A 14,853-nucleotide genomic window follows, 5' to 3' on the forward strand; every position below is an offset into this window, starting at 1 on the left:
TGTAGTGTGTGGTATTTCATCAGAGCTCGACGAGGTGGCTGACACTGACCGAGTGTGGTGTAGTGTGTGGTATTTCATCGTAGATCGACGAGGTGCCTGACATCGACTCCTGAACTCTCCAAATCTGAGTCAACCACAGAGTGGGGAGTCCGTGTGGGACAGGAGCCAGTGTGGACATGCTCATCTGTGGAGCCACTTCCAATTTGTGAGATTCCTTTTCTGCAACCTCTAGCCACTGTTTTGTGGAGGACCTGTCAGAATCCCTGGGGTTTGGGGCCTGGATCGCTCAGTTGCTGGAGGTTTGATTGGCAGAGAGATGCCCATCCCTCTGTTTGACTTCAGGAGCCATATGCCTGACCCTCAGAGTGCGATGCCCCTGGGTCGAGATCACTGCTGTGAAGGTGCACTGTAGAATTCAGTACTGAGCCACTCAGAGTTGGATAGGACTGAGCTGAGGTACGTCTTTAAGGGTGCAACTTGGGAGGATAGTGCGGGTGGGGAGACTGTGGACTGGACAGTGTATGGTCTGTGTTTCTGGCTGTTGACTGCGTTCAGCAGGTCGGTTGGGCCCGATGTGGCTGTGGGGCTGAGTGCTTCCTGGCGCACAACTACAGAGGGTGCGGCCATCCCTGATGCAGAGTGATGACAGCAGTCTTGTTTTTAAAAAGGTATATTTTCATTGAACGTGTTTAATCCATGTACAACTTTAGCAAAAATCCAAAAAAAAAGTTACAGACACAACTACACCCACAGTGAAAAGCAAGGAACGTGTGCAGGACAGAGCAGGGTGCAAGGCATCGTGTATCTCGTGGAGCCGGAGAAAAAGTCTGCTGTGTGGGGCTCTTCAAAACCCCTCAGACTGGCTGCCAAGTCCTCCGCCCCCATTTTCTCAGACCAACCCTCCCTTTCATGCATGTGGCCGACCCCCTCCAGCAGTGGAACCTTCTGAAACAAAACAGGGAGCACACTCCACTCCCAAACACCCCCCGCCCCCCACCAAACCTCTCCAAGGAGTCGGCAAATTCATCTCTGACTCCAGGGTCTTGGGAGGTGGAACTGGGTGCCGGAAGAGAGGGAGTAGGGGTCTCTCTCTTTTTCTGGCCGGATGTCTCTATGAGCACCATTACTGATTGACAACAGGGCGCCAATCAAGGGAATCTCCAAACCTTGGCCATGAGAGGAGAGGAGCACCAATGAATGTACAGAGAGCAAAGCAGTTTCAGAATCCCCCCACCCATGGGCCAGGTGTAGACGAGACATGCTCCAGCTGCCCTGGCCTGGTCTCTGGCACAGAGCCCTTGAAATCGGGCTTCCCACACTCCCTCCCACCACCCGTCCCGGAAAAAGATTCACCCTGGTCAATGCTGGTTCTGTAGGTCACAGGTAAATATAAAATATATTGCACTCTGAGAACAGCTTGAAAAATTTACATCCAAACCCATCCCAACTCAATGTCCTCACCGAGGGAGCTTGAAAGAACGTTTAAAATCACAATCAGTGCTTTTGAATAATTTCCTTAAATAACGTTTGCAGAAATTCCACAGCAGCTCCTGGGTGCTCCTTTTCCTGAATTGCTCCTTCTTTGACCTGTCCCCCACGGTATGGAGCAGTGCAGTGGGTCCTCTCACTCGTCTCTCCCACATCTGGGCCATCTCGAACTTTAAGCCTCCGATGCGGCCTGTGGCTTGAGCTGCGCCTTTTTCATTGCTGGCCCGTACGGCAGTTCGGATCGTTTGAAGAAGTTGAGCTGCAACGCACAGAGGGGCGCGCGGGGTTTAGTGAGCAAAATCGCGGGAGGCACAATGCAAAGAGTCTGCTAAAACAAGGGGGCCATAACTTTTAAGGAGATTGGAGGAAAGTAAAGGGGGATGTGTTTTTTTCCGCACAGAGATGTGAGAGTGCGAGGATCACCCTGGTTGTGATGGTGGTAGAGGCAGATGCATTAGGGGCATTTAAGAAACTCTTAGATAGACACGTGGATGATAGAAAAATGGAGGGCGATGTAGGATGGAAAGGTTAGATTGATTTTAGAGTAGGCTGAAATTACTGCCCAGCATCAAGGCTTGAAGGAGCTGTGGCGCTCTGTGCAGCAGTTAGAGTCACAGGGAGTGAGGAAAAAAGATTTGGCAACTTTTACATCTCTCTCAGAACATCCTACTGTCAGCCAATGTGACTCAGGGTGGTCAAGACACTGCAGAGAACAGCCTTTAAATCCAAACAGATCCACGCTTTGTCTAAAAGAAAGAACCACTCTGTCAGCAGTCTTCGGGAAGGTCAGACAGAGTCCACCCTCAGTCTGTGACGTGGCGAGAGGGAGTGGCCGAGAGGAGAGCGGAGGAATAACCAAGATCCAGAGCGAGACAGGGAGAGCACACAGAAAGCAGGCCTTTCACACTGAGGTTGCGTGAGATTGGAACTAGAGGTGATGGGTTAAGGGTGAAAGGTGAAATATTTAAGAGGAACCTGAGGGGAAACATCTTCACTCAGAGGGCAGTGAGAACATGGAATGAGCTGACAGAAGAAGTGGTGGATGCGAGTTGAATTGTAACATTTAAGAGAAAGTTGGATCGGAGCATGGATGACAGAGGTATGGTGTGGGCCAATGGGAATAGGCAGAATAATAGTGTAGCATGGGCCAAAGGGCTTTTTTCTGTTCTATGATTCAGAGTGGACTAGGAAGAGGTACAAGGAAGGTGAGTTAAAGAAAGAATGCAGTAGAGGGGATAGTCCTGTGTAACACTGAGCCAACACACCTCAGGTCTCTCTCTCTTCCCCCACCTAAATCTGGCCTCTATGCTGGAGTCACTACTGAATGCTGCATCCTTCAGAACAGGGTGAATATTGAATGATAAAATAGGAAACTTACTTTGTACAAGATTAGGATGAGAAGAGCCAACAGGAGCAGGCCTATCAACACAGCCAGGATGATGATCCAGAGGGGCGCACCGGACGAGCTCTCAGACTTGGACCACACCACGTAGGTGGACAGCTGGAAAGGAGAGTCAGGGGTGTCATCCAAGCTGTACTTCAAGCCAACCACCTCACCTTTGCACACATCCCCAGGACACCCCCTCTCTCAGAACACCCTCTTGCCTCTGCTCCCAGACTCTCAGTGGTCAGAGTGGAACAGGGAGTCACCCGGGTCAGGCAGGTTCACTGCGCCCCACCTGCTTTCGGCCGTGAAACATTCTCCCACCTTCAGGACCACCCCACTCTTTGCAAGCAAGCAATTTTTAATCCCCGGCCTTGTTGCCTCCTTCCATACTGTTCCCACATATTGTCATTGGGACATCACAAACTTGGAATGTGGAAGGCTGGTGGAATGAAGGGTAGTTCCTGGAACTGGGTGGGCATGATGAGCAGGTCTTCTTATTGGCAGGGGCACTGCCAGATCCCTGTTATGTCCCACACATAGACGGGACAGGTGATGGGACTAATACAAGGAGCTTTTGATGGCTCTGGGCCTGTACTCACTGTTTAGAAGAATGGGGGGTGGGTGGGGGAGCAATCTCATTGAAATCTATCGAATATTGGAAGGCCTACCAGAGGGCGGTGAATCTGTGGAATTCATTGTCAAAGACAGCTATAGAGGCCATGTCATTGGGTATATTGAAAGTGGAAGTTGATAGGTTCTGTATTAATAAGAACATCAAAGGTTACGGAGGAAAGGCAAGAGAATGGGATTGAGAGGGATAATAAATCAGCCATGATGGAATGGTGAAGCAAACTTGATGGGCCAAATGGCCTAATTCTGCTCTTGTATCAAATGGTCCTACGGCTGGAGGATTCTTTTTTGGGGGTGGGGGGTGGAGGGAACAAAGATGAGTGAATTGGGGGACTGGGGAGAGGGTAGAAAGGGGACCAAAAATGGGAGGATGAGTCAATCAGAAGGAAAAGATAGGGGAGAGGAAAGGGAGAAAAAAAAGGGGTGGCTACCTAAAATTGGAAAATTCGATGTTCATGCTATTGAGTGTTGCATTACCTAGACAGGATAACAGGAGGGCCTCTTCACCCTCCGGTGCTCATGCACAGCAGCTGCTACTCATGGGACAGGCCAGAGGAACCAGTGCCTGCTCCACACGGTGGGGGGGCAGGGAACATCACTAGGAGGCCCAGGGCACGCGGACGGGCATCTTACCTGTATGGATCCTCTCGGGTAGACGGCAGGGAGAATGCGATAGGGCATGCTGTGCACCTGGAACGACGCGTTGCAGTGGAGAGAATATGGGTGGTTTTCCATCTGAAACACACAACGGGAGAAGAGGCGACTCGAGGTAAGCGTCACTCATTGAGCGCGAGATGGCATACACGCGTACGGATATACACACGCCTACAGGCACTTGTGCACCACACACACACACACACACACACAGAGCCAGACGATTGACGACGAGCAGGTTACCTGCAGGAAGGTGTGTGCCCACACATGGGAGCGGATCTGTAGCACCACGTTCCCCCCTCTCTCTACCAGGCCGACCCTGCAGCTCAGCGTCAGGCACTCCACCTGCTGGCAGCTCTGCAAAGAGAACAAGGTGCAAGGTGCTGAATGCCACCCACAGCAGCTGCCCCATTAGCGCCCTACTCTGCATGTGTTTTTGCTCATAGCCCACTGCACAAAGCGTGGCTCCGTTCCCGTTTCACCCCCTCAGGAGCCTTCTTTCTCAGCCCAAGGCATACTGGATGCCTTGTCCCCATTTCCTGTGCTCCATCAGCCACTGGATTCCCTCAGCTTGGCACTGCCAGAGGCCTCATCATTACGAACAGAGGAAGCAAGAGGACACCCATTCCTGAAATGTCAGCTGTCCTGTGACTCTGAGGACTGACGCTCCAATCAGCAAAGGGTCATCCGAGCAGCCAAATGTGAGGGTTTTCAATTGGTGTGAGATTGAGAAATGCTGCTGGAAGTGGGGTGGGGAGGCACTTAATGTGGTGGTAGCTGTGGGGGTGGGGGGTTTACAGTGTGGGAGATGTGGGCAGGGAGTAGAGGAAGGGGTGAGTGCCCATTCTGCAGAATGAGGTCCACATTGCAGAAGGGGACACAGCCCCATGAATGAGTCAAGGCAGCCCAAGGCAGTGGGTGTCATTCGATGGCTCTGGCCCTGAACTCTCTGGAGTTCAGAAGACTGAGGGAGGACCTCATGGAAACCAATTGAATTTGAAAGGCCTAGATACAGTGGATGTGGAGAGGATGTTCCCAGGCTAGGACCAGAAGGCACAGCCTCAGAATACAAGGACAGCCATTTAGAACATAATCCATTTAGAATTTAGGAGAAATTTCTTTAAGCAGAGGGTGGTGGATCTGTGGAACTCATTGCCACAGATGACTGCGGAGGCTAAGTCATTGAGTATATTTAAAATGGAGGTTGACAGGTTCTTGATTAGTAAGAGTGTCAAAGGTATAGTGAGAAGGCAGGAGAATGGGGTTGAGAGGGATAATAAATCAGCCATGATGGAATGTTAGTATTCATTTCAAGAGGACTCATATGTAAAAGAAAGGATGTAATGCTGAGGCTTTATAAGGCATTGGTCAGGCTGTACTTGGAGAATTGTGAGCAGTTTTAGGCCTTTATCTAAGAAAAGATGTGCTGCCATTAGAGAGGGTCCAGAGTGGGATCTGAGATCCACCACAATGGAATGGTGGAGCAGACTCGATGGGCTGAATGGCCTAATTCTGCTCCTGTGTCTAATGGTTCATGAGAATTATCCCAGGAATGAAAGAATTAACATATGAGAAGCATTTGATTGCTCTGGACCCTTGGAAAGGAACTGCTCAAATCAACGCCAAAGGAGAGCGAGCAACAGAGGAGAATGGAAGCATTGCAGCTTTTGCTTGGTTTCTCGCCTTGACCCGCCACAGGATGACGTGGACTTTCTTCAAACCTTTTACAACCAAACTTGATCACACTCGTCTTCCATTACCGCTGTGCACATAGAGCACCGAGATCTTCTTTCAAAATCTTCTCACCAGGCAAGTTTGCAAGCTTCCTTCTCTCTAGCCACAAAACCAGGCAAATATAACATTGTATGAAATCTTCAGGACTGAACAGAGCATTTGACTGAGATCTTTCTAGGACAGTAAATGTACTCAGCTCCTCTTTTAACCAAATGCTCACTAACATCTGTTGCAACATGGTGTGTGTTGGGGGGGGGGGGGGGGGGGAATCATTTCAGGATTCTCGCCCAGACGGCAAACAAAAATTCTCTGTCCATTGTTATTTTGAATCTCAGTCCTCTAACCACTTTAAGAATTATTCTGCTGAGAAGCTATCTGATCCGTTCCATCCCACAGAAGTGCTGGAGAGAATTTTCCACAGTACATTTAAGCGTAACCTCTCAACATTTGTAGATGCAGATGTCAAAGAGGGAAACACAAGCAGAGAACATCATAGAGGTCACTGTGTCGCAACAAAAGCGTCTTGGGCTTTGAACAGTGTGGTAACTGGGCCAGCCAGTGGCAAGTGCAGTTTAGTGTCGATAAATGTAGAGGAGACAGGGAAGCAGACTGTCAAAGCCCACTCCCACAAACACTTGGAGGCCAGAAGTAGAAAGGGAAAAAGCTGTGGGACGATAATCCTTGGACACAGGCTTAGCTGTAGAAGAAGATGAGAAACAATGGGTACTCGCAGAGGCTGAGACGGATCTGCAGAGGACTCAGACGCTCATTGGAGTGCCGTGCGCAGTCTACTCGCCTGTGAAGAATAGTGAAGGTGACATCAATTCTGGTCAGCACAGATATGATGCAGAATAAGGCAAGGAGCCTTACCATTCTCACAAAGTGCACGTGGTGCAGAATCTTGAATCTGACGGTTGAAGGAATGGTCTCTCTGGAGCGAGAGCGAGGGCACTCTGCGTTCAGAGAAACGTACTGTAAATGCCGGCTGCCCAGTCCTGCCCCAGCCCCACTCTGCTAGGATTGCTGCAACACTAGCTTACAGGGTGTCACCATTCCTGGCCTGGTCACAGACGGAGGTGGCGCAGACACTGAGAATGATGGCATTACTGGCTGGTCACAGTCAGCGTTACAGCTGAGCAGTACTGGAGCTGGAACGGAGGCAGCAGCAGCAGAGTGGGGCCCGCAGGGGCAGAGGGCAGCCGGCATTTACAGTACTTTCCCCATCTCTGGGAGTCACTGGGTTTTGCTTCAGCAAGACCACCAAGATTCCGCCAGATTTCAATTTCTTGGACTATTGCTTGCTTTTGCTGCTGCTTTTTTGCTATTGGCTAGCTTGATGCTGCTGGTTGTCCCCTAATGGCTGGCTTGATGCTGCTGGTTGGCTACTATTGGTTGGTTTGCTGCCGTTGGTTGTCTATAATTGGTTGGTTTGCTGCTGCTGGTTGGATACTATTGGTTGGCTTGCTGCTGCTGCTTGGCTACTATTGGCTGGCCTGCTGCTACAGTTTCACTGCCATTGGTTGGAATGCTGCTGCTGGTTGACCGTTATTGGCTGCTGCTGCTGCTGCCGCTGCCGCCTCTGATTTGTTGGCTTCTTTTGGTTAGTTGCTGCTTACTTTTACTCACTGGCCGTCAGCTCCCTGTCCCCCATGCTGCAGTTGGTTGCTCCAGCCCTCTGCTCCAGAGTCTTCCATCTCCTCATCAGATCAGGTACTGTAAGGACTATTAATATTTCGGTTTAGCCAAAAATCATACTGTTTACAGACAACAACAAACTCACAGTTCTTCCCAGTCATGGCCAAAGCGTTGTCCTTCTGTTTGCAGACTCACAGTTATACAGCAGAGAAACAGGCCACTTGGCCCACAACATCAATACTGACCAGTGGGCACCCATCTGTGCTAACCTCACCTCTCAGCACTTGGCCCGTTGCCGGCTGTTCACCTGGACGCTGATTGAATGCTGTCCGTGACTCTGTCACCAGTGGTGCGTTCCAGAGACTCACCTCTCTCTGGGTGAAGAAACTCCCCCTCAGAACCCCTCATAATCTCTGCCCCGTCGCCCAAAATCTGTGTCCTCTCGTTTTATTCACCTCTGATACAGGGAACTGTCTATAAATTCACTTCCCTATCTACCTCAGTTTTGTCTCCTCTTAATCCCCTCTGTCCAGGGAGGAGAGACCCAGCCTCTCCATAGGGCGGTGCCCCACTCTCCAGTCTCTCCACGTAACTGAATCACTTCATCCTGTTAATGCAGAGGAGTGAGATTCCTGGGCAGTGGGCAAGAGGTAAACCAGTTCACCTCAGGGTTCTCACACCCCCAACCGCCAGAGTGGAATTATGTAAATACAGAGCAGGTTAACAGGGCAGCTATCCAGTCCAGCTGGTGGGCCTCATAGAAAAAGGCCGTTTGGCCCATCATGTCCACGCTAGCCATCATAGCAAACCCCTGTTTGTCAGCATTTGGTCTGTAACCCTCTGTCTTGGTGATTCAAGTACTGGGCAACACACTTCTTCAATGCTGTGAAAGTCTTTACCTCCAACACCCCCTCAGACAGCATGTTCCAGATTTCAACACCCCCCCAACTTTCTTCCTCAGATCCCCTCTCAGCCTTAAACTGATTCTTTCTGCTATCAGACACCTTTGCCATGAGGTAAAGTTTCTCACTATCTGCCCTCTCTATCCCCGACATCCCCTTCAGCCTCCTCCGCTACAGGGAAAACAAACCCAGTCCCTCCTCATAACTGAAACCCTCCATCCTGGGCAACATGCTGGTGAATCTCCTCTGCACCCTCTCCAGTGTGATCACATCCTTCCTACAGAGTGGTGACCAGAACTGCACACAGTACTCCAGCTGTGGTCTGACCGGTGTTTTATAAAATTCTATCATAAATAGTCAACTCTTAAAATCAGTGCCCTGACTAATAAAGGACAGTAACCTGTGTGCCTTCTTCATCACCCTGTCCACCTGTCCTACCATTTTCAGGAGTCTTTGGGGTTTGTACAGAGATCCCTCTGTTCCTCAATCATTCACAGTGTATGTCCTACATTGTTCGTCCCCAAAATGCATCAACCTTCCACATATCAGAACTAAACTCCACCCATTCTACTCTGCAGCCTCAGACTAACCTCCTCACTGCAGCTGCACGTGTCAATTTACATGCCATCTGCAAAATTATTAATCACAGCTTCAACATTAACAACCAAGTCATTAATGTAAGGGACACAGCACCAATTCCTGTGGTACACCACTGACTATCGGCCTCCAATCACAAAAAAACAACCTCCACCATCAATCTCTGCCTCCGACCATCAATTCGATACTAGATCCAATTTACTACTTGTCTTGGCTCTAACCTTCTGAACCAGTCTTCTCTTTGATTTTCTTCATTCCACATATAAGATCTGTAAATACAGATAAGGCTGACCAGGACATACTGGAGTGGGAAGAAAGCTTGAGGCAGATAAATGGAAGCAAGGACTGCTGTGAGGTAGGCCTGGTGGGCACAGCTCCACAGGTCATGTTTGGGGAACTTCACACTTGCTCGATCAGAGTCTTTAAGGAGAAGCTAAACAAATCTCTACTGGAAAGGACATCAAGGGCTTGAGCTCCATTACTGACCCTCAGCCAAATGACGTTCATGGAAAAGGACTGGGGCAAAGAACAAGCTGCTGGAGGAACGCGTGGGGTTGAGTGGAATCTGTGGAAAGAGAGACACACAGTTGACGTTTTGGGCTCAGGCCAAGTGTCTCTCCACTAACAAGAACATTTTTATTTGGTGCTCATTGTCCATGGGGTGTGGATATCAGAGCTGAGTACCTTGCTAGGCTATTTCAGGGAGTTAAGAGCAGGCCACACTACTAAGGTGCTGGGTCACAAACAGGCCTGGCTGGGTTTGGATACCGCTGGGTTTTTGGGACAGTCCCCATTGCTCCCTTGAGCTTTGTGGAACCACAATGCAGTCCAGTGCTGGCACAACCTGAAATAACATCTGGGAGTACACGTAAACAACCCTGTTCCCAAACTAGAAACACGGAAACCACACTTCTTCAGCCACTGTGAGTCAACAACTCTGTGAGGAAGTCAGACTGTACATTTGTTCTACGTACAGAGGAAGTTCCAAGGTGATTTTGTGGCAGTTTCCAGAAACAAGGATTTGTTAATCATTCCCAGAAGTCAGAAGTTAACAATGATGTGAAGGAAATGCAGGCAGTAAATGAGGTGGGGGGAGAGGCGACTGTCAGGTGGGACACAACCCAGAGGGGTGCAGGTGCAAAGCACTGTGGGTACCTTGTTTACAATCGGTAGTGTGGGGGGAGCACTTTCCTTACTAAGTGACAAGGTGAGGAGAATCTGTTGCTCGTTTGCTCAAAATTCCATAAGCAACCAAAGATTTCAAAAGAAATTCTTTGGATCTGTGCAGAGTCAATTTTACAACAGTTTTAATTTTTGTGGCTGACAGGGGAATATCAACCGTCAGCGTTAATAAGTTTGCTGGAAAGTGATCAGGAACAGGAATTCGAGCTGCTGTTCCCTCTCTTTCCCTCTACACCCCCCCCCCCAACTCAGGGGGTCATTGGGCAGTGACGGGGAGCAGGAATCTGGCCGATACCCCCACCTCCGACATCCTAACCCAGCGCTGCTGAGGTCACTGTTGTTACGCTCTCTCGGCGCTGATGTGGTGTGTACAAAGAAATCAGGCCTCAGTACCACAGGGAAGATGCTTCCCGAAGCAGCAAAATCAGGCAATCCTGTGAAGACTCCGTGGCATCGGCTGCTCTCACTAGAGTGTAGGAGAATGAGAGGAGATTTGATAAAGGTGTAAAAAATTATGAGGGACACAGACAGGGTAATTAAAAGCAGGCTTCTTCCACTGAGGCTGGGTGAGGCTAGAATGAGGGGTCATCGGTTAACAGTGAAAGGTGAAATGTTTAAGGAAAACCTGAGGGGGATCTTCTTCTCTCAGCCCTGGCCTCAAGCTCAGCTGGAGAGTGGGTTCAGTCAGGGAAACAACTGCCCTCTCTGGGCAAAGCACGTTGAGATAGCCAGGCCTGAAAGGAGGTAATATTCCAGCTTTAAAAAACACTGGTTAAGCTGCACTTGGAGTACTGTGTCGTTCTGGTCTCCACTCTGTAGGAAGGATGTGACTGCACTGGAGAGGGTGCAGAGGAGATTCACCTGGGATGCAGTGTTTCAGTTATTAGACAGCCCAGGTCTGTTCTCCCCTGGAGCAGAGGATATTGATGGGGATTCTGATAGAGGGCTACAAAATTATGTGGGATAGACCGTGAGAAACTTTATCTCAAAGCAGAGGTGCCTAAAACTAGAGGACATGGGACTGGGGTACGGGAGCTCTAGGTTCAGAGGGGACTCTGAGGGGGTGCGGGTTGCAATCTGGAGAACACTGCCTAAGGAGATGGTGGGGGCTGAGACTCTCACAAGGTTTAGTAAGTATCTGGACCACACTTGAATCACCAAAGCAAAGAAAGGTCAACAAATGGGAGAGGCACTCTCACACGGCTGACTATAGGGGTGATCTGGAGCCCACACCGTGGCTCATTGTCAGTCTCCCGCTCCCTCCATCCTTCTCCCCAGAGTTTTAAATGCCCTCCCTCCACTTCCATTCCCACCCCACCACTTGTTCATTCGCAGGGTGATACAGCAAGAGCTCCACTGCATCCACCTTCCAATGACTCACCAGGCTCTCCAGCTCCTTCAATTGCTCCGTTACCTCTCGACGCTGAATGGAATGCTGGGCCTTCTCAGAGGCCATGCTCAGTGCCAAGGGCATCTCTGTTGGAGAGTTCTGCAGCTGCACAGCATGGGAGAAGCACATGGGCCATGAGATCAACAGGATTGTAAGAGTACAGAGAAAATTTACAAGCATGTTGACCTTCCACTCGGCCTTGGATCACCTAGACAACAGCAATACCTACGTCAGACTGCTGTTCATTGATACAGCTCAGCGTTCAACACCATCATACCCTCAGTAATAACCAACAAGCTCCAAAGCCCAGGGCCTCTGTACCTCCCTCTGCAATTGGATCCTTGACATCCCCTCAGGAGACCAGACCCAATCGTATTTCATTAGAAGTTACAGGGGATTTGGTATCTCACCAAAGACACTTGTAAATTTCTACAGATGTAGTGTGGTTACATTCTAACTGGTTACATCGGTGTCTGGTACGGAGGGGCCACTGCACGGGATCGGAAAAGGCTATGGAGGGTTGTAAACTCAGCCAGCTCCATCGTGGGCACTGCCCTCCCCAGCCAGCAAACACTCAGTGTTTCAGGAACAGCTTCTTCAGATTCCTGAATGGACAATGAACCCAGGTACACTACCTCACTTTTTTTTGTCTCTTACTGCACTATTTAATTTTAATTTTTATATCTATTTCTTATTATAATATATAGATTTTATTATTATGTATTGCATTGTACTACTGCCAGAACACAACAAATTTCATGGCTTATGTCAGGGAAATTGTGACAGTGAAATATGACAGTGGAGCCCGAGTTACAGGGAAAGATTAAACAGGCTAAGATTTTATTCCCTAGAGTGAAAGAGAATGAGAGGAGATTTGATAAAGGTGTACAAAATTATGAGGGACACAGACAGGGTAAATAAAAGCAGATTTCTTTCACTCAGGCTGGGTGAAGCTAGAATGAGGGGTCATCGTTTAAGGGTGAAAGGTGAAATGTTTAAGGAAAACCTGAGGGGGGTTCTTCTTCCCTCAATGTGGAATCAGATGCCAGCAGCAGTGGTGGATGTGGGTTCAACTCTGAATACGGTCATGGATGGGAGGGGTATGAAAAGCTATGGTCTGACTGCAGGTCAATGGGACAAACACCAAGGGCAGTGAGCCTCCCTGCCGTCAGCCTGGTATAAAATGACCCACTGAACGGAACTTCCGGAGCACAGAGGGACGAGGCCATAGATATACCCCTCTTCAGGACGTGCCCTCTTCTCATTACTACCATCAGGGAGGAGGAACAGGAGCCTGAAGAGACACACTCAATGTTTCAGGAAGTTTCTTCCCTTCCACTATCAATGAACCCATGAACACTAACTCAATATTTTGCTCTTTTTTTGAACTAGTTATTTTCATACATAATTCTGATTGTAATTGATAGTATTTTTGCACTGTGCTGCTTCACAAGACAATGAATTTTATGACGTATGACAGTTATAAGAAATCTGATTCCAATTCCAATACAAACCAGCAGATGAACGGCCACCGGGTACTTCCCTCCCACACCCACACATGTGGACAGTTCTCCAACTCCAGGGCAGGCCACCAGTCTCCAGGCCTCAGCCATCGGGCTTCAACTATCAAATTTCCGATTCATCTTCGGTAACAACCCCCAGACGAGCTGATGACAGCACCCCGAACTCGAAGACAATTGACCAGCCCTTGTGCCAGATTGCGCCTCCTGCTCGCATTGATTTCTGATCCTGGGAATCACCAGCCTGGAGAAGCCCCGACATCCACGGATGTCCTTCATCGTCTGTCCTCGTCTCTGGCCTTTGAGCACAGAGCGGAGAGTAAACTGTCAATGTCTTTTTTCACCTGTCCATGTCGTTGGACTTTGAATAGAGAGCGGAGGCCTGACAACTAACTCCACTAGATCCCTGTCCCTAAACCCTAATCTGACCTCTTTTCCACCACAGAGCAGATGATCTTACCGTCAGCTTGAGGGGGTTCAGCGGGCTGCTGGCTGTACAGTTCAGGGGGGCTCCTGAGGTCGTGTAGTCAACGATGTAGAGCAGGCGGTCATTTTGGAACTTCATTGGGCAGCTGACATGTAAGAGAGTGTGGCTGATGGAGCTGGGACCATTGTTGGAAAGCTAAAAAAAAACACAGGTGCAGAGTTGGAACTAGAGGCAAACAGACTGACAGTACAGCAGCATGAAAGACAGGGACCATTGAAACTTAGTGGCATGCAGTCCAGACTAGACAAAGAGTGACTCTCCCTCCACACCATCCCATCACACACTCCCGGGGTCAGACACAGAGTGAATCTCCCTCCACACTGTCCCATCCCACACTCCCGGGGTCAGAGAGAGTGAATCTCCCTCCACACCATCCCATCACACACTCCCAGGATCAGACAGAGAGTGAATCTCCCTCCACACCATCCCATCACACACTCCCAGGGTCAGACACACAGTGATTCTCCCTCTACACCCTCCCATCACACACTCCCGGGGTCAGACACAGAGTGACTCTCCCTCCACACTGTCCCATCACACACTCCCAGGGTCAGATACAGAGTGAATCTCCCTCTACACCCTCCCATCACACACTCCCGGGGTCAGACACAGAGTGAATCTCCCTCCACACTGTCCCATCACACACTCCAAGGGTCAGACAGAGAGTGAATCTCCCTCCACACCATCCCATCACACACTCCCAGGGTCAGACACAGAGTGAATCTCCCTCTACACCCTCCCATCACACACTCCCGGGGTCAGACACAGAGTGACTCTCCCTCCACACCGTCCTATCACACACTCCCAGGGTCAGACACACAGTGAATCTCCCTCCACACCGTCCCATCACACACTCCCAGGGTCAGACACACAGTGAATCTCCCTCCACACTCTCCCATCACACACTCCCAGGGTCAGACACAGAGTGAATCTCCCTCCACACCGTCCCATCACACACTCCCAGGGTCAGACACAGAGTGAATCTCCCTCCACACAATCCCAGGTTCAGAGACAGAATGGAACTCACTCCACACTGTCCCATCACACACTCCAGGGGTCAGACACAGAGTGAATCCCCCTCCACACTGTCCCATCACACACTCCCAGGGTCAGACACAGAGTGAATCTCCCTCCACACTGTCCCATCACACACTCCCAGGGTCAGACACAGAGTTAATCTCCCTCCACTCTGTCTCATCACACTCTCCCGGGGTCAGACACAGAGTGAATCTCCCTCCACACAATCC

General features: G+C 49.8%; 1 protein-coding gene across 2 annotated transcripts in view; it reads right to left on the bottom strand.

The window, feature by feature from the left end:
* Positions 1 to 654: 654 nt before the first annotated feature.
* The window catches only part of itga5 (integrin, alpha 5 (fibronectin receptor, alpha polypeptide)), a 102,708-nt gene continuing 88,509 nt past the window's right edge, over positions 655 to 14,853 (bottom strand). Inside the window, exons 25-30 of one of the 2 annotated variants that reach the window (XM_059956171.1) lie at positions 13,580 to 13,741; positions 11,591 to 11,704; positions 4,403 to 4,516; positions 4,139 to 4,240; positions 2,867 to 2,989; positions 655 to 1,747 (exon numbers count right to left, since the gene is read on the bottom strand). In XM_059956171.1, coding sequence (XP_059812154.1) covers positions 1,661 to 1,747; positions 2,867 to 2,989; positions 4,139 to 4,240; positions 4,403 to 4,516; positions 11,591 to 11,704; positions 13,580 to 13,741 — 702 coding nt within the window. In that variant the 3' untranslated portion in view covers positions 655 to 1,660. Of the gene's footprint in view, positions 1,748 to 2,866; positions 2,990 to 4,138; positions 4,241 to 4,402; positions 4,517 to 7,509; positions 7,616 to 11,590; positions 11,705 to 13,579; positions 13,742 to 14,853 lie in introns of those variants that run through there. The other variant, XR_009509004.1, reaches the window with a different exon arrangement.

This window comes from Hypanus sabinus, chromosome X1 (assembly GCF_030144855.1).
Source record: "Hypanus sabinus isolate sHypSab1 chromosome X1, sHypSab1.hap1, whole genome shotgun sequence".
Taxonomy (NCBI): domain Eukaryota; kingdom Metazoa; phylum Chordata; class Chondrichthyes; order Myliobatiformes; family Dasyatidae; genus Hypanus; species Hypanus sabinus.